The sequence below is a fragment of the Serinus canaria genome, chromosome 1, assembly GCF_022539315.1.
Source record: "Serinus canaria isolate serCan28SL12 chromosome 1, serCan2020, whole genome shotgun sequence".
NCBI lineage: Eukaryota > Metazoa > Chordata > Aves > Passeriformes > Fringillidae > Serinus > Serinus canaria.
This window is the reverse complement of record NC_066313.1, coordinates 64,432,825-64,459,587: the sequence shown is the minus strand read 5'-3', so window position 1 is coordinate 64,459,587 and position 26,763 is coordinate 64,432,825. Positions and strand designations below refer to the sequence as shown.

Below are 26,763 nucleotides of genomic sequence, written 5' to 3'. Positions count from 1 at the left end.
GTTTCTAAAACCATCTCAGGAATGACAAAACAAAAAACTGATTTTTACACATAAGTTCAAAACAAAAAAACTATGATTTTAAGAGAAAGATGTTCAAAATACAGTTTTTCAGTTGTCACCATTAGCATTAAACATTACCTAGGCTTTGTTCTAACATGTCACTATTGCACCCCTTTGTGGAAGAACAGTGAAAAACATCTCACTTTAATTCCAGTGTTTCAAATTTACAGTATCTCTATATACAAAACCTGCTTTTAAGTTCTTCCTGCTGTTTGTCCAGCAGACCAGGTGTCAAATAAAGCCTAAGCATTATATACATGTTTAATTCCATCCTGGAGAATTGCAAGGCAATATTTTAGAACTGATAAATAGAAAAAAAAAATCTGAAAATTTCCTGCTCAAGTTGTTTAAAGCAGGACCCTTTCTCAACAAGAAAAATTTTACCCTAATATCAATGGACTGTATTATTAGTCTGCACACAGATCTGGAGTCAGAAATTTTAACTGCCTAGAAATGCCCAACTTCTCCTTAGGCAAGCAAAGCAAGAGCAGCATTCCCTTCCAACTCCTTCCCCCAGCCTTTGGGAGCCAAGTGGATGCACAGACAGGATGTGCAAAACAGTTCTGTAGCCTCCCAGCATCTGTATCAGCTGCATTACTTGAAGTAATGATAAACAACCACCAAGCTTAACTAATACTTTTAGGTTCACACTAATCCTCTGCTAAAAGAAGTTGAAAAAAGCAAAAAAATAGCACTTTGCTGCAATACATCTTTTGAATGCCTTATCCAGAAAAAGAAAAGGTTTAAAAATGACTTCTTCAAAAGAAAAAGTAATGTGTGAAGAAGAGAGGAGCTTCACCTAACATTTAAGTAGAGGAGTTTTTGTCACAGATAAAAATAACATTAACTCATTGAACACAAGAGTTAAAGAACAGAAGGTTAAAGGTAAAAGGTGGCTGCTATTCATCTCTCCTACCTCACATCTTCTTGACAGTCATTTTCTACTCACAAATTAAATCTAAATTGCGCTGTGACAGCTTCACTTAAAGCAGCTGACAAGGTTACTAACTCCTGGTATCTATCCTGCCTGGCTACAGAGTCTTTTGTACTGACTGTCAATCAATTCCTGAAGTCCTGAACTTCCTGCACACAAATTTCAATAGATCCATTGGCATGGATTTCAGTTTCTGTTAAAAGTCTGGTTTTTTTCAACCATGGTGATACAGGAATCAACAACACCCTGTCAAATACTTTTGCAGAGGGCAGTGGGTACAGCAGTCAGCTAGGTGCTGATAAGCTAACAGATATGTTCTTGTTTATCCCACAGAGCCTTATGATTTTCCTAGCACTTTCAAAAGCCCAGCTTTTTAAAAGATGTTCACAAGAACATCCTTTAGATAAGGGTGAACATTTTTACTTCTCTGTACATATCTAGAGCACAGTAAAGTATGACTTTGATCTGGAGTATTCATTCACGCAGCATTTATACTGCAACAAATGTACTAAGGTTTTTAACATTGTATTGTTTACAGCTTCCTTAATAACAAGCTCTACAGATAAGTACAATGGTAATATTTTGATGAATTATGGTTTATATGTCTGAATCTTCTTCATTCTCCTAAATCAGCTTGATGCTCTGGACACACCCCACAGGCTTTGTATTGCAAACAAGAGTACACTGTGGCCTCTCCACATACCCGCAAGCCACAATTAACAAACAGATTAAATCAAGAAAATGAATCCTAAAGCATACTTTAAGGTACACTTTGTCTCCTGCATTTAGTCAAACCGGAAAGGACATATGGAAAGCATGAGAGAAAAGTAAGGTATATTTGCAAGTGCAACCCCAGCTTGTGGTTCTGGCAAACCAAGTTTCAAATTCCTTTTTTCAGCCTGCTGTATTTCATATCATCAATGTGTGCTCACATCTTAACTGTAACATTCCATCTGTTTAACCTCCTTAAAATATGTCAGCAGTTCTACTTTCTTTCAAGATATCAGACTCAGGGATTAAAAGGTTCCACTCTTTACTAGAACCCAGTACAACAGACTGATCCAGAAACAAATCTGCCTCTGAAGGTCCTTTATTTCTAGTCAGAGATTAAAAAACCACAACCCATCATAATTTACAGCTTGGGATGGGTTGAGCCTGCCCAGCAGCCTATATGGCTGCTCACCCACTTGCTGCCTCCCCTGGGAGCAGGAGAGAGGAGAAAGTGAGAAGAACAAAAAAAAGCAAGAAAACCCACGTGTCAAGTTTTCTAAACAATTACTGAAGGAAAGAGAGATAAGCTTAAAAAGTAAAAAAGAAAGAAAAAAAGAAAGGAACTCATCACCTCCCAGAAACTGGGGAAACTGATCAAAACTGATACCCAGCCAGTCCCTGAGTATAACCACTCCATCACCCCCCACTCCCCACCTTCTCTTTGTTCCTATACCTCCTATTTATGCTGCTGAGTATGACATTTTATGGCATGGAATATTACCTTGGCCAATTTGGATCAGCTGTCCAGCTGTGTACCTTATCAATCTCCTGACCATTCATAGCTTGCTGGGGCAGGGGGAGGCAGAATGGATAAAAAGGAAAGCCTTGATGTTGTGCAAGCACTGTCCAGCAATAGCCAAAACACTGTTTCAGCCACCAGTGCAAAGCACAGCAAGATTCAGACTGCTAAGAAGAAAGTCAACTCTGTCCCAGCCAGATCCAAGATACAGGTTATATTTTAAAGCAGAACAAAACCCAATACTTACTGAAACATATTCAGGGATAGAAAGCTGATCTTCAGGAAGAGCCTTTAGCTTCTCATAGCATTCATCTGTTAATTCCAAGTCTCGCAAGCTACGACGGATATCTCCAGCCCTCTCTCTCAACTGATAATTTGTTTCCTCCAGTTGCTTCTGTCTCAATAAAATAGTTTCCATTTCTTGCTTCATTAGAGCCTGATGTTTCCTTCAAGATGGATTTGAAAACAGAAGATATCAGGTAATGAGTAACACAAGTGACAAAGCTTCACAATATCCTGGCAAAGAAGGAAGTTCTGCTCAGGGAAAAATTTACAAAGATTAGGTAATTAGTGCCAGAATGTATACCACCATGGTTAAACATGGTTAAACACTCATGTCAGATACTTTTTATATATATAAAAAGTCAGGAACTTTATAGTCATTGACAACACAAAGCTGAATCTGAGGATAGACAATCTCCACATATGCTTACTTGAATTTATGAACTAAACTTAATTTACCAATTAAAATGTTAAAAATATGAAAAAGTAGAATCTATTTCCAGACAAACCCCAAGGAATTGGTAAATCACTTGAACTTGGGTCTTACCAAGTTTCAGCATAGGCACAGTCATACCAACCCTTAATTTTGTAACCATTGTAATATACAAAGTTGGAGGCCTTTATTTAAAAAAAAAAACAAACAGCAACAAAACAAACACTACTACATAGAATAAGCAGCCTTACTTCCAGCCTTAAAGCACCATACAACAATTATCATCAGTGATAAGGTTTTTATACAGCAAGAGAAACTGCACATCAGTTCACGACATTTAGAAGTGTTTATTTTCTTTAAATCAAAGACAACTAACCTACTTTTTTTCTTATTTTTAGCTGCAACTTTTGAAAACATACACAAATCACTCTTTAAAACATGGTCATTTCTGCATTACTTAAAAAGGAATAAAAAAATACTAACTAGTACTACAAGGCAACATCTACCCCACTGGCAGGGTACAGGCAACAGGATCATTAAGGTCATCAAAGCAATCACAGATGGACACACTCCACAGGGTGTACAATTCTATTATGTGAGGATGAAAAGTTAAGTAAAAGACTGAAAAGAAAACTAATTGGGATTAAAGAAAACTTAAGATTGGGAAAAGTAATTTAACTTTTTAATGCCTATTAATGACAGTTTGCACATCAGTACCTTTTTACTGAGCACTCCCTTTGATAACTCAGGTATGGCCAGCATAAAAATATTCCACTCTGGTGGAAGCATACAGAGTGACAATCATTTTTCTGACCAGAAGCTGCTCCCAGTTGAAAGACTTTGCTGGGACTAATCTCAGGTCTGGCTCCACATCCCTAAATCTGTTCTAGCCTCACTACAGAATAGTACTTGGAAGTAGTCACATTCTGAAAGCTCTGTTTAACATGAGACTATGTAAGTAATGCTCTTTCTTCACAGGTGTGGAAACTCACACTTCACGCTTAACTGACAAAATGGTTTGGAGAAGCCTGCTAGCCAGTCTGTTTTTCAGGTTAACTCCAAATATTTCAGGAAAACAACATGGAAAGTGAGTTTCTACATCACCAACCAAAAGCATTTCTGACAAATAGGAAGTACTAATGGGAAAAGCTAAACATTACGCATTTACATTTCCAAAGTCTTCTGTTCTGCATTTATTAAAAATTCTGTTTAAATTGATGGAAATGCTGTCACCTCTGCCTCGTCCTTTTGCTCTTTATTGGTTTTAAGAACACTTTTACTACCTCTTCCTACTAAATTTTGAATTTAGGTAAAATAAAATGAAGCCCACAAACTTCAGCTGGTGACGATTTGATAATAATTTACTTATATGTAAATTAAATATGTAAATTCAATTTTTAGAATGAAAACACTAATATAATCTGCAAAAGGAATCCTATTCCTGCAACTAATAATTATATGTTTCTGTTAATAACTTATTTACACAAATTCAAATTAACTCATGAATTTGTTACAGATTAAGGTCTTAATTTTATTTCCATCATACCTGGCATCTTCTTGCTGTAATGCCAACTGACTATCCAGTCGTAAAGACAACAGCTGCTTTTGATGGGTTGCATCATTAAGCTTCTCCTCTAGCTCCTCAATCTAAATATAAAGAATGTGAGTATAAAACAAATAAGTTATCATATTAATTTTTAAAAATATTTTGCAAAAAGAACAAGTTGAAACAAAAATATGAAGATCCCAATGCTGCAGGCAGTGCAATAATGGCTGTCTAACAAGACCTCTAAATACTTCAGAATATGATACAGACTTTGTCCCAATGAGATAAAAATAAAAAATGGCTTAGTTCTTAAACAGATCTTTTTCAGCCAAATACCTATTTGTTTAACTAATTTCAAGTTAGGCTTAAACTCAGAGAAGAAAGCCAATAATAACCAGTTAGCATATAGTATGATGTAAAAATGAACTGCACAAAAATGTGGCAATGCTTATACACCTTTCTTAATTTCATGTATCTTCATGCAAGCTGTACACAACAAAATCCACTGTTAGCATGTTGGTATACTCTATTCCTATCTTCATTAATAAAGCACTGAAGAGTATTCAGATCACCTTTTCTAGTACTCCACAAGTTCAGGTTCAAAGCCCTGTTATGCTACTAACATGAGTGACAAAACTATTCATAATTTCTGAAAGGAAACAGGTGTTTTTCCTTTGTGTTTAGGAATGGTAAAACTAATTAGATCCTCCCTTACTTATTTATAAGTAAAATGACTTGAAGTCAGTGGAGCTTTCTATATCTTTGTTTCCCCTTCTTCTCATGAAAGAACACAAAACACACCAAGAAAATCCCCAACCAAGTAGATCTCCATCATATAATTCAAATAAATTCTTTTCAGAACAGAAGTTTCTATCATACTCTAAAAGCACCAAAATCAAAACAAGATTATATAATGAAAGGAAAAAGACTACTTACCTTGGTCAGATATTCAACTTTCAAGTTGTCAATCATCAAGTTTTTTTGAGATAATTCTATTTTAAGCAGCTGAAGATTATGGAGCAACTCCTTCCGTTCAATCAGCTGCTTAGTGATTTTTACAGTACCTTCTCTCTCTTCAGAGGAAGACACATCATCAGTTGGTACTGTGGTTTCCAAGCTGATATCCTCAGATTCCAAGGAGCTAGAAACGTTTACTTTCTTGATTACCTTCAAGCTTTTATGTGACATTTTCTCCCACTATTCGCAAATCTTTTTTAAGCTTCAGTATGAGATGAGCCTCCTGAAGAATCAACTGCAGGAAACAAAACAAATAAATGAAATGTCATTATGAAAAACTAACCACCACGTTAGACCACTAAGCAAGCGATGCTTCTCAGTATCACATGAACATTTTTTTTCACCCAAGAAAAACACTTTGAGAAGCTCTGGAGGGCTGCTGCCTGAGGACCGTCTTCCTGAACAATCATCATCAAGCGTTTTGACTACAATAACCTAAACACCAGTATGAATCTAGCTTACTAGTATGATGCTATAGTTAAACAAAGATATGCACATTGTCAAAAGCACATGCACTGAAAACTGTCAAGGCCCACGAAGTGTATACGGCCCCTATAAGAGGCATAACATGACTTACTGGAGAAAACTATAAAGGAATACTTTGATCACAGAATCACATAAGTTGGAAACAACCCCCAAGATCATCGCATCCAACCTACAATTGAATATCCATCCCTTCGTCAACTCCACCATGGTACTCAGTGCCATGTTCAGTCTTTCCTTAAGCACTTCCAGTGATGGTGACTCCACCACCTCCCTTGGCAGCGCATTCCAATGCCTAACCACCCTGTTTAGAAAATCCACCTAATGCCCAACCTTACGCTTTCCCGGTGCAGCTTAAGGCTTTGTCCTGTTATCCTACGGCTGGGTGCCTGGGAGGTGAGTCCGGGCCCGACCTAGCTACAAGCTCCTTTCAAACCTCGCTGGCTTTGCCTTCTCAGCAGCAGTTGCATTGTCCTTGCCAGGCTGTTTGACCCAGCAGCCACCCGGACATCTACAACCACCCGGCACAGACCGCGGCTGCTACTTACAGACGGCGCTGCTCACAGCCCAGCAGGGAGAGGAGACACCGCGCTCGAAGCTCGGGCCAGCAAGAGCCTTCCCGGGGCCGCCACCACCGCCTTCCTTCCCCACGGCAGCCGGGGGCAGCTCGGGAAGAGGGAATACTGTTCGTCCCACAGGATGCCCGGAGCTGCGGAAGGCAGCGGGCAGCTGCCCCAGCGGTAACTCGGCAGCGGCTGGGATTGAGGAGCAGCAGCCCGGGCTGGGGTCTGCCCCACACACGCCGGGCAGCGGCGGCACGACACGAGCGCGCGCTTCCGCCTTCCCTCAGCGCGGAGGGGGCGGGGCCGCGCGCCACGCCATCACCGCGGCGACCGGGGCGCCGCTTCCTGCGCCGTTCCCGCTTCCCGCGCCGCTTCCCGCCGGCCTCGCGCTCCCGCGGCCCCCGCGCGCCATGCTGACCTCGCGGACGTTCGTGAAGCGCACGCGGGCGGGCGCGGTGGTGAAGGTGGTGCGCGAGCATTACCTGCGCGACGACATCGCGTGCGGCGCCGCCGCGTGCCGCCTCTGCCCCCCCGCCGCGCCCGCGCCCGGTACCGGGAGCGCGCCCGGGCTGGAGGCGCGGCCCAGCGGCCCCGCCAGCAGCCTCTGCCCCGGGCCGCACTTCCTCCTGCCCGACACCAACCTGCTCCTGCACCAGGTGAGCGCCTCCGGGAGGGAGGGACGGATGGTGTGGCCGCCTCAGCGCTGGGGAGGGCCCGCCACTGCCTTCCTCTGGGCCCGACCAGGCTTCATGTGGAGACTCCAGCCTTCCCTGCGCCGGTGTTGTTAAATCCCTGTGGGTGTAAGATCCCGTGTGGATTCCGGCGTCGCGCTGGAGGGGCGCGTTTGGCAGCGCGCTGCGGGCCTGGCTCCTCCCGGCTTTCCTGTGGCTGCTTGATCCCTTCCTGGGTAGTCTTGTCTTTCCCTGCCAGCTCCTGAGGAGAAGGCTGCAGAATCAGGATAGAGGGTGCGAAATCATCCAGTGTATAACTCTGGAAGCATGGGAGCAACTTCGCTCTGCAGCCCATCCATAGCTGTGCAGAGAATTGGGTCTGAGCAGGGCAGACAGTAGACTTTGAGGCTGGGAGGAATTCCCAAGCTTGATGTTTAATTTTTTCCTTCCATTGTTTTTTAACACCTGTATAGAAGGTAGAACAGCCCTGTACACATCGGAGACTGTAACTAATTCATGAATTCTGACATGGAGTACTCTGGAGAGGTGAACAACACTTGTGTGTTTTAGCAGAGATATCAAAAGTTTTAAGGATTTTGTCTCAAAACAGCAGGTCAAGGAATGTTTTCAGCCTCTCACAAGTGGACTTCTTGGTGTCCTGTTTGTGAAATTTGTATGTGAGTCCTACAGAATGCTCTGAGAATGTACCAGGATGTGCTGAGGTGAACTGGAGAAGTGGGGATTAAGAAGCCTGGGTAAGGATAGGGAAAAGTTTTGCCTAGAAACTGAAACAGTTTTGTCATTGTAAGACTTGGCCTGGTGCTTCAGCTTATGCATATAATAATGCTGGATTTCTTCCCCTATGAATATGGCTCTAAATCTTTCAGGTTGTGTAAACATCAGGTTCATGCAGGAGCTTGGTCTGATATTGCTTTTTATTCTTTTAGCTGTGCCCTCTAGAGCCTTATGGCTGTCTCATTTTGCAGCTGGGTTTGCACAGTTTCTTTCTATAAGGTTAGGAAGTTAGCTCCCATTTTTTTCCCCCAACAGATTACATGGGTTTTTAGTGTATATTTATTTCTCTGTCTTGATGTCAGTAGTTGGCAAAGAATAGTGCTGAAGATTTCAACAAAATTCCTTGAAAAAGGAGAAGGTCTTTCAAAAGCAGAGAGCAGCTTGCAGAATGCCCATTGATTTGACTCCATGGAAGTTAAAATTTCAGTTTAACAGTGGGATTGTTTCTGGACAACTCAATCCTACACATGCATAGGCAAGTCAGCTGTGTAAGAGTTGTTGGGTACCCTTTTCTGACTTGCATTCCTCACAGAGGCAGGCAGCCTGTAAATTACATCAGATTTCCTTCAGATTGTGCATAGTTGCATTTTGTTTACTAAGGGTAAATTTTATAGGAACCCCTTTCATGTAAGCAAAATTTGTAATGTACACTCAGCCTTACATTTGTCTGGAATCCTGCACACACTGGGTGAATTTGTTGGAAGTCAGAATCCTTATCTTCACTTCAGGTCACAAAGAGGCTGGAAAATCCTGTTTGACCTTTTTTTTTCCCCACAAGGAGGAGAAAGCAACTTCATACACTGTACAGTTTCTCAGTGGTGAGGGATAAAGCAGAAGGAGAGCCACTCATTACTCATGTTAGTTTTTAATGTACTAGCCAAGGAAACATTTAAAGTCCTGTTATTGGATAGAATTAAACAACAAGTTTGATTAATTTCCATTTTGTTCCTCAGATTGATATCCTTGAAGATCCTGTTATTAAGAATGTCATTGTGCTGCAGACAGTCCTACAAGAAGTCAGGAATCGGAGTGCACCAGTGTACAAGCGAATTAGAGACGTGATTCAAAACAAAGAAAAACATTTCTATTCTTTCACCAATGAGCATCACAGGTAAGGGGTGCAATGGGTATAATAAAGTGCTGATATCCAGTAAAAGAAAATGGGAAACAAAACTGGAACATGTGGACTGGAAGAAAAATTACACTGGTGTCATAGAACTACATATTTCTAAGGAATCCTTTTGGGAAGTAGTTGGTGTTCCAGGCGCTTTTCTGTCTATAGTTGGTATAAATCCATATATTATGTAAAGGGGGTTAGAATATTGAATAATTAGCACTGTTATTTTGAGTAATAAGGTACTGGTTTTCCATTTTAGTATCCCTTTTAAACATATTCCAAAGCTTTACCAATATTGTTAGCTTAGTCTGTAGCAGAATTCAAACATCCATTAAGTTTGTGACAGAAAGCGCTAAGAAACGGAGATGCAATTAATTTGCCTTTATTTGTGCTCACAATTAGTTTTCAATAGTGCAGTATCATAGTTCAAGGAATCTTGAATCCATAGTTCTCACAGCCTGAATGCAAACCTCTTCAATTGTCTGTGAGAAAGTTGTGTTAGAAATTAACACTTCCTATTTTCATTTACCCATATCTCCTTCAGTGGCCTAATGAGCGTTACACATAACAAAGGGTACAATAATGATACTTTTGGCGTAACAGCCTTGATCTTGTTTGTCTGAAAATTTTAAGTATAGATGGATGCTGGGATTTGTTTTGGTTTGTCAAACACCACCCTTTGCTTTTAAAATTTGTTTAGAGAAACATACATAGAGCAGAAGCGGGGAGAAACTGCTAATGACCGCAATGACAGAGCCATTCGGGTAGCAGTGAAATGGTACAATGAACACTTGAAGAAAATAGAGGATGAGGAAAAGATTCAAGTTATCTTTTTAACAAATGACAGAATTAATAAAGAGAAAGCTCTGGAGGAAGGAATAACTGCTTATACATGTAAGTGAACTAGTATATATGTTTAATTTATTGCTCAAATAAACTGAGAAGTCACTTGATACCTAAATCCCATGCATCTCTTGCATAAATATTTACATGTGTGCTTTTGTAGGTGAGGAGTATATAAAAAGCTTGACAGCTAATCCTGAGCTTGTAGACCGTCTTGCTTGTGTATCTGATGAAGGGGTATGTTTTTATTTTCTTTTTATAAAATAAATTGATCACAGATGGCTTGTAGTATAATATTGCTTACTGTATGTCAGGATATTGGCATCAGTTTAGAATACAAGGAGTTTGGACTTTATTGCCATTTGGCAATTTAACTTTTTGACAACTGAAAAGTAAAAAGGAAGTATTGTAGCCATTTTCAGTTCTGCTCATATGCCTGTTAGTATGTATCTTGTTATCTGTAAAAAGCCAGTTGCTTTAGGTAACTGTTGTGAAGATGAGAATAATAACAGAAAGGACAAAATGAAAACAAAATATATTGCAAACCATTTAGATCTTTGTTTTGTGTCTGCTGGAAAATCTATGTTAAGTTACTGATCAAAAGCATTTTCATTTGGTTAGTAGTTAAGTTCACATGAAAGCAGGCTGCAGCTCAAATATGAGCTACATCCTCTTCTACTTTGTTGTGCTTTGTGTTTATCAGAATCAAGATTCATATGTTCACATACAACTGATATAGCTGAACACTCATCCAAAAATAGGAAAATTAATTTCATCAGAGTTAGTTTTAACAGAATAGAGCTCTGTGCAAGAGTGGGAAGAAAGAGAGCTCAGGTATTCTCAGCAGTTAACTGTAGATTATTCAGGTGTAAGCAATTGTCTGAGTGCTCCAAACTTTGGTCACAGTAATGTATTTTCATAATGTTTCCTATAGCTTACAGTACGTACACTATGTGCCATACTCTTTACTATGCTAATATTTTCTTTAAGTATCTGTTTAGTCACTATATCCAAATCAACATAAAATTGTGCAGCATATTTTTAAGTAACTGCAGAAAAACAAGAAAAGTTCCTAGAAACTGCCACATTTGTATGCTTTTGATGCTTCATTAGAAAAAGTCCTCCTTAATAATAGTTTTTTAGTGTTGTGCATATTCATATCTACACTCAGTTACAGTTAGGGAGTTTGTTAGCTTGAGTGTGTTGTGTTCCAGAGCTCGGTATTGAAATTAACATGAATATAAAATACTGAAAATATCCTTTCCTTTTTTTGTTTCTAAAGAAAGAAATAGAAGGTGGAAAAATAATATTCCCAGAACATATTCCTCTTAGCAAATTGCAGCAAGGAATAAAATCTGGTATTTACCTACAAGGAACTTACAGGGCAAACAGAGAGAATTATCTTGAAGCTACTGTTTGGGTTCACGGAGATGCTGAAGAAAACAAAGAGGTGAGTTTTAATTTTACCTCCATGCGGTAAACTTTAGCTAGCCTTAGTAATGAACTTAAAATTTAACTATTTCATGGTGACACATGTTAAAATGGAGCATATTAGTAATTTTTTACCCTTTTGGGTTTTTTTTCTGTTTGTGCTGATATTTTGATCTTTTATTTGTATGGATATAGTCTGCTGAAATGCTGACTGTGCTCTTTTTAGAAAAAAGAATAATGTATTTAAAATTACAGTTTGATAAAGTAATTGGTAAAATAAAGATGAATCTTGGTTGTTAATAGTTTTTCAATTGAACTCTTAACAGTTTTTAAAATCAATTTGAAATATGTGGTGAGAGACAAAAGAAAAACTGTATAGGAGGATTTGCAGGGAAATGAACTCTCATTAGCCCTTGGGTTCTTCTGCTTTGCTTCCCCCCTGCTATTTTCCTGCCTGGTGAGGGATAATGATGGGCTGTTTCCCACCCAGCAGTTAATCCATCTGTCTGCCCCTGGATTCTCAGTTGGTGCAATTGTACAGACACTGTTTCCAAGCAGTGGCAGTTGTCTCCTCCCTCCCTATTTGTGGCAGCTGGAGGTACTTCTCTTGTATCTCTTATATTCCTCTTTCTCAGTAGTATGTGGAATCCCTTATCCTGCAAAAATAGGATTGTCTGACTTAATAAAAAATAAAAAACACACAACTGGGGGAAAACATATTTCTTATAGAAGCAATTAGTATCTTGAAATAAGATCATCTGTAAGAAACCTTAAGATCATCTTTAAGAAACCTTGGCAGAGAAAAAGATGCATCACAACCATCCTTTAAAATGTTCTTTGGCATGTAAAGCCTCTCATACATGTTTACTCTTCAGTTACACTGTTCTAGATTTGGATCTTCTGTTTTCATCATCACGAATATTTGCATTTCCATTTTGTTTTCTAAAAAAAATCCAGATAATTGTACAGGGCCTGAAACATTTAAACCGAGCAATTCATGAAGATGTTGTAGCCGTGGAGCTGTTGGCAAAAGATGAATGGGTGGCACCATCCTCAGTGGTCTTGCAAGATGATGGCCAGAATGAAGAGAACATTGAAAATGAAGAAGAGAAAGAAAACATTGTATGAAAGAAATCATTTTTCTTAACTGTGTTGTTATGAAATAGAGGAAATCTGTGGTACCCTGACAGTGTTTGGCTTTAGCTTTATATATCCTTTTTATTAAATGTGAATACAGAAATAATAAAACTTAATTGGAGTTGTACAGTTGTGGTAAATACATGATGGTGAACAAAATGGATCATTTTCTATTAGTCTCTGCTAGAAATTCCCACATTACTTTATTAAGCATAATGAATCCAAAAGTTAATGAGTGGTAGTCACATAATAAAATAAATCTGTATTTACTGACTTGCAGATTAGTATTTGTTAGAGTAGGTGTCACCTTTTATAGGCAATACATACATTTGGAACCTGTTGTAAAATATTTTTGGGTCTTCCAGTCATTCCACATAATGTGCGTGCCTGCACATGCATGTATGCCCTGTACAAAAAGATAATTTCTTTAAAAATCCACTATTTATTTTTCCACTGAATTTCATAGGAATGTTTTTTAATAATTATGTGGAGAATTTTTAGGCAGTGTAAAAGGACTCCAAAAATTAAAATAATAGATTGTAAAATAACATGGAAAATATTATTTGCTTGGGTTTTCTTAATGGACATCCTTTCAGAAAAATGAAGAACAGCAGAAAAAGGCTGCCGAACACTGTCTTCTCCCATTGTCTCTGCTAAGTCACATCCCATACTGATGTGATGATTTCTGTTGTGTCACGTACTGAAAATATTAAAAGTCACGCAGAGCACAAGGAGGCACAGGAGGTTCTATTACAAAGTCATAATAGAATTTATGTCCTTATGATGGATTACAAAATGTTGCTACTAAGTTTTAAGTTACCTGTTGTAGTTGAACATTAGTTCAGCACTTTTGTATTTTTAACCTGTGTTTTACCAGCTGAAGACTTCCATTAACAAGGACATGCTGAGGCCTACGGGAAGAGTAGTGGGCATTATAAAACGAAACTGGCGGCCATATTGTGGGATGCTTTCCAAGTCACAGATCAAAGAGGTGAGGAAACAATCCACTTACTCCAAGTGTAGGGTTGATTTCTCTTCTTTATTTGGAAATTATTTGTTTGTTTTTCTGGTTGTTCATAGGCAAGGCGCCATTTGTTTACACCAGCTGATCGCAGAATTCCTCGCATTCGAATAGAAACCAGACAAGCAGATACATTGGAAGGGCAAAGAATAATTGTTGCTATTGATGGTTGGCCCAGGAATTCCAGGTATCCTAATGTAAGTTTAGGCATTTTCTTCTGTACTTTTAACTACCTGATTTTTTGTGTTTCTCAGGTAAAATATTTATCTGCAATGCTGAGTAACTGCAAACAGTGTTGAGATGAGGTTTGAATGCTTTGAGTGCCATTTGATGGTACAATTAAGAAAATCCCTAAATTTGCTCTTACAACCAGCTATGGGATTATCATACTTAAAAAGTTTACTCATCCAGTTCTGCAGTGAACATATATGTGCTACTTAAGGTGCTTTGTATTGATTAACCAGGGACTTTAGTCTGGGTTCCTAGAAGTGCTAGTCTTTTGCTCTGATTTTGCTCATTCACACATACCAATCACTGCTCTAGCAGATATTTGACAAATGCACCCAATGCAATCAAATTGCTAATAGGGTAAAAGTAGTTAAAAGTTCAACATAAATAATGGAGGCTGTATGAGAAACTGAAGACATTGCCTTCCATTTGTATTGAACACTAGCCAGGTTTTGAAGAGTCTTCCAGTGGCTCCTGTGGGAATGCACAGCTTGTATTGAAGCAGAGCACAGGTGTCTCCTGCTAGTTTAGAGAAATGAAGGGAACATGGGGTATATGGAAGAAGCAATAAGACAAAGACAGCATAACTGCAGAGAGGTGAGGGAGAAGGCAGAGTTGATGTGGTATTAGGGTGTGCGATGTGTGGCACAAGGCAAACCCATAGAGAAATGAGAGTTTATTAGTTCTGCTGCCTTTGCTGCAGTGGTTTTCCTTCCTGCATAAATTTTCACTTTTATAAGTTTTGGAGTCTTAATTGGGGAGAATTTAGACCCATTCTAAGGAAAGAGTCTACTGGGTGGACTAAGTTCAGATTTACTACAGTAAATAAATTAAAATTTAAAATTAAATTTCTCCTAAATTTCTCTTAAAGATGAGAAAGTTAACCAAATTAAAAAACATTGCTTCTACTGTAGTTTATTACAAGAATAACCTGAGGGTTAATGTTCTTAAATACTGTCTTTTGGACAAATGGTATAATTTGATATGTGTGTGTGTGTTTGTATCTGTATTATTTCTCAGGGTCATTTTGTAAAGAATTTGGGAAGCGCTGGAGATAAGGAGACAGAGACAGAAGTTCTTCTGCTTGAGCATGATGTCCCTCACCAGGCTTTTTCCCAGGCTGTTCTTAGTTTCCTACCAAAAATGCCATGGAGCATTACAGAAGAGGTAATAATTTGTAAATTATTGTAGTAATTACTGCGTCTTCCCTTTCAATGCAAACTGTGACATTCCTGAATATCCCAGAAATACTTGAGAAATGTTGCCCAGGACTGTTCTTAGTGGGAACTTTTAGCTAGATTTCCTATGGAAACAAGACCTCTTCAAATTTTTGCATTTGGGCTAAATGCATTTGTTGGGGATAAATATTTTAAGATAAAGATGATACTACAGGTTTCGTTAAAGAACATAAAGATAAAAGAAGTTTTTTTTCCAAAGGAGAGAGTTAGCTCTTTTGCAAGGATAGATATTTCCAAAGTGTGAAGTTCTTTTCAATTGTCTAGATGTCTAAGCCTTAGAAAGCTAGACTTTGGAGCAGTCATATCCAAGAGAAGTCATTCAGCTGGACATCAGTCAAAATTTCACTTAAAAAAAACTCAATCTGCTATTTCTGAGATTGTGATGAAACTATAGTTGTATTCTGATTCTCTTCCTCATTTTTGTAAAACAAAACAAAAAAAAATGGTACTTAATCTTCTGTGTTGTTTTTTCTATCATTGTAGTTTCTGCATATCTGTTTTGATCTTGTCATAAAACAAACAAACCACCCAAAACAAAATAAACGTTCTGAAATTGCTTGGTTGCTGGGGAAAGTCTTACATAATGTGCTTTTCTCAAATGGACATTTTTACTTGGAAAAGGATGGTGTTCTTGAAAACAACTTTTTGTTTCTTTTAAATTTCAGGATATGAAACACAGGGAGGACTTAAGGCATCTCAGTGTTTGTAGTGTTGATCCTCCTGGTTGTACAGATATTGATGATGCATTGCATTATAGAGAAATAGAAAATGGAAATCTAGAGGTATTGTATCAATCTAGTTATTTATTTACTTACTCCTTCCTTTATTTTACAAACCGTGCAGTAGTGGTAAATGACACATGCAAAGCTCCAGATCTGTTATAAATAAATTAATGGTGTTTGCACAGCTGCAGGATGGTAATAAAAAAAGGGAGTTGATTTGCATCAGATCAGTGTCAAAAGTGGAAATTTAGTGTCTTCTAAATTCACTCTGCTTTATCCTCATTTGGCATGAGAATTTAATAAAATTTATTTACTGCTTTAGCTAAGTATTACAAACAAGGATATTTACAGCTAGGATAAGAGACTATGAAAAAAGAAAAAGCTAAGCTACTGCTGTAACGCCTGTGGAGTTACTATTTTATTTTTAAAAAGGCAGTAAAAAGCTACAGGCTTAATACCAGCTCTCTACTCCCTTATATGTGGTTCAGTCAGACTGTCTTCTTTAGAAATTAATTGAAATTGTAATAGTAGGGTGTGCCAGACTACAAAGTCTAGCAAACAGAAAGGCAAAAACACATTTGCAGTGAGTCTTGAAGAATATGAAAGAGGTTATTTGGGTCCTCAAAGGAAAGCTGAATCGGTCATGAATATACAAATGCCCTTTTTTTTGAATAATTGCTGCAACAGTTCACTTTTTTAATATCAGTATGATAGGTTTAAACTATTCTTATTACGAAATATGGGAGCTGCTGAAAGGAACTGGGAATGGATTTGTAAAAATGTGGGAAAGTTTCTACAACTCTGAAAACTGTTTTTTTTTCATGAGGTGCATAATGTGATGCTTGTTTTTTAGGTCGGTGTACATATTGCAGATGTCAGTCATTTTATTCGCCCAGGAAATGCTTTGGATGAGGAGTCAGTAAAAAGAGGAACAACAGTGTATCTCTGTGAAAAAGTAATTATTTTCTTCAGCTTCTTGTATGATTAAGTGGTTGGGTTTTCATTGCTTTCCTCTTTTAATTTTTGGGAGTGGAGACATTCTCTCCGAACTAAGGAGAAAAAAAGTAGACAATTTGTCTAAGACAATTGCATTTTCTGTTTTATCTTTTAAAAGCCACTATCTGGACAATATCCCATTCAACTCTGGTTTGAAACATTATTAGTATGTGGTTGTGAAACTTGAATACTGTTTTAATTCCAGTCTGAAATTGAAGAAATGGCCTGGTTTTGCCTTTTCCATTGTTTTTTATGTTTTTTTGTGATTGCTAAATCTCTGAAGGTTCCTATGATTTGCATTCACTACCACTGCAGATTTAGTCCTGGTTATTTCTTCCAGACCACGATTTCTTTTCAGAAATCACTGGTACTAAAAAGATGATAACTAAAATAAATCTCGTTATGAATTTTCTTAAAGTAGCTTACTTTTCTTTCAGTAATCTGAGCTTTTTTGGCCAAAGAAAAAATACCTCTAAGCTTTTTTTAACATTAAAAATCAGGAAGTTAAAATACTAACTTATTTTATTCTTTACTTTCAGAGGATTGATATGGTTCCAGAGCTGCTTAGTTCCAACTTGTGTTCTCTGAGGTCTAACGTGGACAGGTATATGATTCATACTTTGATCCTGCAAGACAAGAAACTACTGTTGTTTATGTGGGGATTTTAAGAGATTTTCCCCTCTCCCTCTCTCTCATAGGCTTGCATTTTCATGCATATGGGAAATGAACCATAAGGCTGAAATTCTAAAAACCAGATTTACAAAGAGTATTATTAATTCCAAGGTAAGTCATGTGAATACTACTATTATTCTGAAATAAAAAGCTGTACACTGTATTATAAAAAAAATGATCAACAGATTTTATTATCAAGTGTTCTTTCTGATTAATGATTTATATTTCTTTAGAATTAGAAAATGGTGCTGAAATACTAAAAAAAAAAGAAAATGTTTGATTCTTCAGTGTTCTTCTCAGTCTCTGAGGCTGAAGTGTTTATGTGTGCAGTTACTGCGTGTATGATGCGTATAGGATGTGGCTGATAAGTACCAGCTAATCAGTTAAATTCAGTGGATTCTGTGGATGGTCAAGATGTTCAATAGATTTCTAAAAATTAGACTTCCAATATATTAAACACATATGATCAGCAGAAAAAACCAAAACAAACCCACGGTAAATGCCTGGTATATCTTAATATCTTGCATAGATCTGTCCTCATTTGTCCATTACTCTTTGTGAATAACGGGCATTTAGGTAGTGACTGTAAAGCTTTATGTTGTTGTGAACCAACTTATGACAGCAAGCTGCATGTTCAACAAGACAGAAACAACTATGGTTTTATTTAGAGTGTTCAATTATGTATCATGATGTCTTGGTTTTTTACACCTCTTTAAGGCTTCTCTTACATATGCTGAAGCACAGATGAGAATCGATTCAGCAACTATGAATGATGATATTACTACCAGCTTACGTGGACTAAACAAATTAGCAAAAATCCTGAAGAAGAAAAGAATTGATAATGGGTAAGCTATGCAGTGTACCTGTTACCTTTTTGCCCACCTTTTTTTCTGACTGTTCTTGCTGTCAAAATATATTATGGTTCTGTGTCCATTTTTCTAGTGAAAATCTTGTGAAAGAGAAGTATTTTTCCATTGTGATTTGCATAAGAATGCTTATCCATATTTCACAAAAAATATAAATTTGGGATATTATATTTTTCTTCACAAGATCAATCAATATGGATCTCGCAGTCATAAAAACACAACTAGAGGGTAGCATTTGAAATTTTTGGAGCTTCTATGGTGTGTATTTGATGATATTTTCTGTAAATTTGAACATTAATTCCACAATTTTATTTTTAATTTCTACCAATTTTAAATTATAGTGTCATGATAACCCTAGATGATGTTACAGGCTTGCAGCTCAGCTGCTCTGTCTGCTTTACTGTAATTTTTTAATACCACTTGCTGTGTTGCAGAGCCTTGACACTTGCATCACCGGAAGTTCGTTTCCACATGGACAGTGAAACTCATGATCCTATTGATCTGCAAACTAAGGAGCTTAAGTATGTATTTTATTTGTTAGTTAATTCAGGGTAGGGATGGAATTAAAGATGTGTTTAAGTTGCAACATTTAGGTAATGGTGTACAAAGTTCCTGTAATAGTGCAGGACAGTCACAGAATTAGAGGATGGTTTGAGGTGGAAGGGACCTTGGAAGCTTACCTAGTTCAAACCCCCCTGCCATGGGCCCAGATACTTCCCACTAGGCGAGGTTGCTTAAAGCCCCACCCAGCCTGTGCTTGAATGCTTCCAATGATAGAGCATCCACAACTTCTTTAGTCAAGCTGATCCTCAGTAAGAGAATTCTTCTATTTTACTGCCGTATTTATTTAGCGAGTTTTGAACTCTACGCTTCATATGTGAAATTCGTAGGAAGAAGTCAAGAGGTTTATCTGTTGTTTTTTTCAGGCATTTTAATGAGCATTTTTCTTTATTTTAATGTTTTAGAATGTTTCAGCATTTTTTTTCTTCTGACTTAGTATATGGAGCTTATAAGCATTGTTTTTAGTCTTAAAATTGTTTGTCTACTTGTATAAATGATCAAAACCACTAGTGAATACTATATAAAATTGTTAGGATGGTGGAATGTTTCTTCATTAGGCACTCAAAGTAAATGTCTAATGCTTTTCTAACAATATAATATATTTATCTTGATAGAGAGACAAATTCCATGGTTGAAGAGTTCATGTTGCTTGCCAATATTTCTGTAGCACAAAAAATTTATGATGAGTTCCCAGAATTTGCCTTGCTCCGGAAACATCCTGCTCCTCCCCCATCAAATTACGACATCCTTGTAAAGGCTGCAAAGTCCAAGGCAAGTTTTTACCATGCTAATTAAGTGAATTAATTTTGAAAAGCGGTATTCTATCTCTGGTTGGCCACTTACTTAGGAATAAGGGCTGGAAAGCAGTATTTTAAAAGTGTATCAGCTACACTTTGAAATCCCTGGTAATTGTACCTCTAGGTGAAAGGTTTTAAAAAGCACAAGATTCTTCCTTTCTTAAGTGAAGAAAACATACCACTATCTTAAGTCTTACATTGTAGCGCTTGTGAGCTGTGAATGTGTGTCCTCACCAAGTCACATGTGCTTTGAAACAGTTTTTGGCTTTGGATCACATACATTATTGATATACTTAAAAATTGATCAGTCACATCAATAACAAGTTTCTCCTAAAGTCAGAAAGTAAAAAAAGAGTTTCCATCTTCTCCACAGATCAGCTAGAGGTTTAATTAGACTGAAACAAGTCTAATTTAATTAAGGAGTCTAAACAGAAAAAAATAGTTTTCCAGTTTCAGGATCTTTTATTTAACTTGTAATTTTTTAGTTGCTGTGATGTACATTCACCTTTCCTTTCCCTTCAGCTCTTTCCCACCCCCTTTTTTTTTTCTTAAGATCTAGAGAGAAACTTCCAGATTCTCTCAGTGTGACATAAATAGACAAGCCTAAACCTAGCCCATTTAATTTTCCACTGCTGTAAAACTGGAATAATGATAATTATTTAATTTGTGTTCTGAAAATTATTTTTAAGCACTGTTTTATTTGGAAAGCTAAATTCCTCTGTATAGGTAAGCTTTCTTTTAAATAAACCAAAGTGGCTTTTTTACTTTTGACATAAACATCATAATTAGGTATTAATATTCTTTATTTATAATTTTTTAATAAAAATGCAATTATCTTACCATAATACAGGCATCATTTGATCTCTGGATCATACTTTATTGTCAGTGCTGTAAGTGACGGAAAGAGCATTCAGCTGATCATGTGATGAAATTTAGCTTCTGTTTCTGGAAGTTAAATATGCGTTATGTATTTTCGCCCTACCTGAATTTTTATCAGAGAGCACTGGCAAACAGGGCAAAAAATGTCATACACAGTACTAGTTTTACATTTCACTTTTCCAAGTATACGTTATAATAATTCTGCGGAGGAAATACCGTAAAGTCAATTACTTACCTTGTGCTTGGATGAGAATCTTTGCATAAACACATGGGTTTTTTTACATAAACACATGGGTTTTTTTACATTCTTTCTGATTTAATAAAGGGATAGAAAAATAAAACCAAAGGAAATAAAAACTTGTTAATATTGGCATAAAGTATGTCTTAGTTCAGAATAGGTGTCTTTTCTGAATTCTAGGCATATGAGTCAGCATTTCATTTTTTTCATAATACACTAGTAATAATGAGGGTGGGACCTGTGCATGGGTGGGTTTTGTTTGTTTGCTTTTGTAGTAGTAGCATTCCATCATGTTGTTAGATGCTATACCTGTGCCAGTTGCTAAGATTATCCTAGATGTGGCTATTACATTTCCGCTTATATTCTTAATACTTGCTAGTAATGCTTGACCTTTTTTTGTTTATTTTTTTCTCTCCTTTCAGAATTTGGAAATTAAAACAGATTCAGCAAAAGCTTTAGCTGAATCATTAGACAAAGCTGAATCTCCTACATTCCCCTACCTAAACACACTGCTCCGAATTTTAACCACTCGCTGTATGATGCAAGCTGTTTATTTCTGCTCGGGAATGGATAATGATTTTCATCACTATGGTTTAGCCTCACCTATTTATACTCACTTTACCTCACCTATTAGAAGGTACTTGTATTTTACAAAAGTTTCAGAGAAAAGAAATAAGTGATTTGTTGGTGAAGAAATGGTGGTGTTGTGCATTTAAAAAGAAGAAAGTTTCTATTCAGCATTAGATTTCACTTGAAACAGCAGTGGTTTATGTAGCAGTCCATCTTCATGTACACTCCCAGGTTTACTGTCCACAACTCCTAGTGTTTTGTAACATTAAAAAAAATTCTATAGGAATGTATCTCAAATGCACATCTGGCATAGAAATGCACTTCAGGGTCAATCAGCAGTAGTCTTAGCCAGAGACTGAGATGGAGTTTGCTCAGTCATTTTTGAGATAGAAACTGTGTTTAAATTTTTAGGAGACTGAATTTTCTGTATGAAAACACTGGGAACTGGGAACTTGCTCTTGGCAGCTGTTGCATGCAATAAAATGATAATTCTTGGAAAAGTATGTTAGTTTTTACGTCTGACCAAGAAGTCACTGAGTTTTGAAGAAAATAACTGTTATTGTGCTCCTTAGAAACATTTAAAGTGAAATCTCTTGGATGTGGATTAAAATTTCTATGCATTTTTATGGATAATTTGTACATTTTCTGGGAGTCCAAATGGTAAATTTTAGTTCTTACCAGATGTATTAAAAAGTTCCTCACTGAAGTACAAGATGTATTAAAATGTTCTTCACTGAAATTCTAAGAAGTTACAAAACAAGAAGTTCAAATGTGATTATGCTTTGCAGATCTATGGCATTGAAATACTATTCTACACTAAATTTGTCTAATTTTATGGGAAAGGGAAGAAGGATGGGCTTAAAATACCATGGTGAAAGATCATTCTTTTGTCTAAAAATGTAACTTTGTTTCTTTTTCTGGCACAATGAAAAATTTATCTTAGCAAAAATTACAACAGTATTCTGGCTCTGCAGTGCATCTGTAGTCAGCAGAGATATGGATGCTGAATTAATAGAAGGAGTTGCCAGCAGATGGTCATTATTACAAAAACTTAATTCACAAAACCAAACATATGTTGAGAAACTCTTTTATTAATTTTGAAAAACTTTACTGTGTCACTGATGATTTTAACCTCATCTTTGCAGGTATGCTGATATCATAGTGCATCGGCTTTTGGCAGTGGCCATAGGAGCAGACAGTACTTACCCAGAACTCACAGATAAACACAAACTGGCAGAGATGTGTAAAAATCTCAATTACCGACATAAAATGGCACAATACGCACAAAGAGCCTCTGTGGCATTCCATACACAGGTAAGTAGTTCTGAGATGTTATGTTGAACTATGGACACTGCAAGGGCAAAACCAAGCAAGAGTACAGAAACTATAAAGGCTGAGGGATGCTTCTGACAAAAGCTTAAAACATTATTTTGCTCATTTTGACAAACTCAGAATGGTGTCTTGAAGATTCTTCTATTTTTGTGCTTTTATAAATATGACCTAATTCTACAGTAATGTTATAAGGTTTATGAGATTTTTTTCAAACCTGCTTTCAGGATATGCTGTGTAGTTATCACTAAGTATAGGTGTGTATTTGAATGTTTTATTTTTCTGAGATAGTGTATTTGTAATTCAGAAGGAATGTTCTAGTGCTTTTTTTTTCTTATTTGTGTGTTCTGCTTTTGTTACAGCTGTTCTTCAAAACCAAGGGAGTAGTAAATGAAGATGCATATATATTATTTGTAAGAAAAAATGCAGTTGTGGTTCTGATTCCCAAGTATGGGTTAGAAGGAACAGTCTTCTTTGAAGAAAAAGATAAACCAACACCAAAACTGGAGTACAACAGTGAGGTATGTTCCTACTTTTATTCTTAAACACCTTTATTTTTTGATTTAGTAAGCAAGCAGAATGACTGAACTCTATTCTAGTTGGATATAGAGGCTTTTCTAAATGCAAGTTCATTAATCTCTAGTAGTAATGAATACCACTTTAGTCTTTTTAAGTATAAATAAGTAGGTTCTGACAGGAATTTGTTTCTGTAATAGATAGTACTGACAACTAATTATCTGATTAGTTACTGCAGAAAATGCATGTATCACAAGACTGAATATTCACTATAGTAATTTTTGGTTTATTTTATTTACGTGTAACAGTGCTATTTCCATACAAAGGTATTTATTTGTATAAAAACATAAGCTGTTGCAAATAGTGAGTATTTATACAAAATTTGAACTTTCAGGTGCCATCACTTACTGTGGAAGACACAACATTACATGTATTTGATAAAGTTAAAGTGAACATTATGTTAGATGATTCCAACATCCAACATCAGAAAATGCGGATGGTCTTGGTAGAACCCAAGGTAAGACACAAAATTGTTAGAACCACATTATCCTTCAGTAATGTTAAAAAAATCATCGTGGTAAAATTGAAACTTAACCCAGAAGAAAAAACAAAATTTAGCAGCAGCTTGTAATGATTGCTTCATATCCACTCTCAATAAAACACAGATCTGCCATTACTGGCTGTTGAAAAGAATAGAGCCTTCTAAATTAAACTTCTGTTCTGGGCCCATCAGGATATTTCCACTGCTGGGAATTATGATGATTTGCTGCAGTAATGTATTGCATTTCACAGTTCTGTAATCAAATCTGCCCGAATTCTATAGGATGTTGTCTTTACTCCAGTGAACTACAATGTAACTGTGATGGGTGGCTCAGCTCTGTATAATTGCTGGGTGTCAATGGCAGTTCTGTCTTACAACTCCTACAGTATATAAGTTCTCTCTCAAAACTTTTCAGTTCTAGCTTCTTTGTGCTTTTGGGACAGAGGGAGTTTCACTTGCTCTCACACTTTAGGCCTAATAAGTATTTTGCATGACATTACAAAATCATGCTCTTAGAGTAAGGTACATGTAACTTTCTTGGTAAACAGATGGTTGCATCATTGGATAATCCCTTATCACAAAGGAAAAAGAGAACCCAAAATAATCAAAAGTTTCTTTTTGTTTATAAGGTCAAACATGATTACTTTTTTCCCTTGAGAAATCACATAAATATATCATGTTCCAAACACATGTAAATATATTCTGATCTTCAAGCTGTTGTATGAGCTTGAACCATAGAATGGTTTGGGTTGCAAGGACCTTTAGCAATCATCTAGTTCCAATTCCCCTGCCATTTGCAGAGACACCTTTCATGACTTCAGATTGCTCAAAACCCCATCCAACCTGGCCTTGAGCACTTCCAGGGATGGAGCATCCACATCTCTGCAAAACCTGTTCTAGTGCCTCATCACTCAGAATAAACCATTTTTTCCTAAGACCTAAACTACAGCAACCCACTCTTTCAAGTGGGGGCAGGGGGAAGCCATTCCCCCCTTTCCTGTCACTGGATGATGCCCTTGTGAAAAGTGCCTTTTCAGCCTTCTTGTAGGCTCCCCTTTCAGGTCCTGGAAGGCTGCTCAAAGGTCTCCCTAGAATCTCTTGTCTAAGCTGAACAACCCCAACTATCAGCCTTTCCTCACAGGCGAGCTGCTTCATTCAGCCCTCTGATCATTTTTGTGGCCCTTCTGTGGACTTGCTCCAACAGGTCCATGTCCTTCCTCTGCTGGGACCCCAGGGCTGCTTGCAGTACTGCAGGTGGGGTCAGGTGGAATTCCCTCCCTGTCCCTGTTGCCCATGTTGCTTTGGATGTGACCCAGGACACGTTTGGCTCTCTGGGCTGTGAGTGCACATTGCTGGGTCACGTTCAGCCTTTCATCTGCCAGCACCCCAAAGTGCTTCCCAGCAGGGCTGCTCTGATCTGTCCATCCCTCAGCCTGGGTTGAGGTGAATCCCTGTGATTTCAAAAATGGGGACTAGACAATAAAAATTATGGCAGAGAGGAGCCCATGTGTTCTGTTGTGCATTCACATACGTGCTGAGCTGCCCTCTGCTTGTGCTCACCAACTCCAGCTTGTCAAGAGCTTCTTTTGAGGCCATGACTCCAGTCTGAGGGACATTATGAAAACAGACACAAAAGCTGATGGTTGAGGTGCTAATAACCTATTGGCTTTGTCAGGAGGGGTGCTGTTGCTTCTCTTTGCCTTTTTCAGCTTTTATTTCAGGTGAGTGTTCTACTATGATTGTTCTAAGATGGTAGACCCTCTTTTAGACAATTATCTAAATCAGAAGTTTCTGATGTTGACAGTGTTTGTTAAAGGTCTGTACAAGTAAAGTCAAGTTTTACTAGGATAGCAAAAATTGAATAAAAATGTTCTGACTTCTGTTTTTTCTTATTGTAGATATTAGGAAATGATATGCATGCAAGTCTCTCTGTAGAGGCAAGCAGCAAGGACGAACCCAAGAAAAAGAAAAAGAAGCTTCAAAAATAGCTGCATGTATAAGTCAAGAAGAAATCACAAGTACTTGCATTTACATATTTTTCCCTATGGGCAAAAAGATGCTAGAAGCAGGTTTTGTTTACTTTTTAAATACACATTTTAATAATCTGTAAAGAATTTTTTAAAGCTACTTTTTTATGACTATGAATGCAGAACAAATTTTAAAATCATGTATATCTACACCTTTGTCCTGTGGGTGAAAATAAATATTTCTGCAAAGTGAAGTAATGACTGTAGACTTTCTTGTTAATAGCCTTAAGGAAGGTTTGAGAGTTTGGTAGAAGTCAGCACTTCTCTGCATTCTCTTTAGCACCTCAGAACTGAAAGAAGTAATTGAACAACATCGGTATTAAAGAAATGTCTTTATTCTGTTTCACTATTCAATTTACAGTTAGACATGTTAAAGGACTCTCGTTAAAACTACTTATATTAATTTAATGTAAACAATGACCGTTTTGTGCAACGTGTGCCAACCAATGCATTAAGAACAATTACAGAAACAGAATGGTCAAGTGACTTCCATGGTACTTTGCACAGCAGGTTTCTTCTACAAATCAGTTGTACAAACACAATAAAAAAATAGGCATGTTTCCATAAAATAAATATTTCCTATCTAACTGAAGACTACAAAACAGGACAAAACTACAGGTAATCCAGGTGGGAGCATCATTGATCACTTCTCACATTCACCCATTTCTGCTCTTACACTTTTCTTAGCTCTAAGAAAATACTAATACAGGATAAAATTAAATACGTTAGGGATTGCTTTT

The 26,763-nt window shown here is 37.3% G+C and overlaps 2 protein-coding genes across 3 annotated transcripts in view; one reads left to right on the top strand and one right to left on the bottom strand.

Moving 5' to 3' along the window:
- PIBF1 (progesterone immunomodulatory binding factor 1) overlaps nucleotides 1-7,485 on the bottom strand; it is a 104,168-nt gene extending 96,683 nt beyond the window's left edge. The window contains exons 1-4 of one of the 2 annotated variants that reach the window (XM_018908715.3): nucleotides 7,470-7,485; nucleotides 5,702-6,017; nucleotides 4,766-4,866; nucleotides 2,752-2,950 (exon numbers count right to left, since the gene is read on the bottom strand). In XM_018908715.3, coding sequence (XP_018764260.2) covers nucleotides 2,752-2,950; nucleotides 4,766-4,866; nucleotides 5,702-5,953 — 552 coding nt within the window. In that variant the 5' untranslated portion in view covers nucleotides 5,954-6,017; nucleotides 7,470-7,485. Of the gene's footprint in view, nucleotides 1-2,751; nucleotides 2,951-4,765; nucleotides 4,867-5,701; nucleotides 6,018-6,813; nucleotides 7,124-7,469 lie in introns of those variants that run through there. The other variant, XM_018908714.3, reaches the window with a different exon arrangement.
- On the top strand, nucleotides 7,200-26,217 carry DIS3 (DIS3 homolog, exosome endoribonuclease and 3'-5' exoribonuclease). Its single transcript, XM_009085658.4, has 21 exons — nucleotides 7,200-7,484; nucleotides 9,248-9,405; nucleotides 10,112-10,305; nucleotides 10,418-10,491; nucleotides 11,537-11,704; nucleotides 12,643-12,807; nucleotides 13,700-13,813; nucleotides 13,903-14,040; nucleotides 15,092-15,238; nucleotides 15,975-16,091; nucleotides 16,885-16,986; nucleotides 17,567-17,631; nucleotides 17,726-17,810; nucleotides 18,417-18,544; nucleotides 19,000-19,086; nucleotides 19,741-19,897; nucleotides 21,463-21,677; nucleotides 22,756-22,924; nucleotides 23,302-23,460; nucleotides 23,850-23,972; nucleotides 25,895-26,217. Exons 1-21 carry the CDS (start codon nucleotides 7,239-7,241, stop codon nucleotides 25,982-25,984), a joined length of 2,901 nt encoding a protein of 966 aa, XP_009083906.3. The 5' UTR covers nucleotides 7,200-7,238; the 3' UTR covers nucleotides 25,985-26,217.
- The last annotated feature ends 546 nt before the right edge of the window (nucleotides 26,218-26,763 follow it).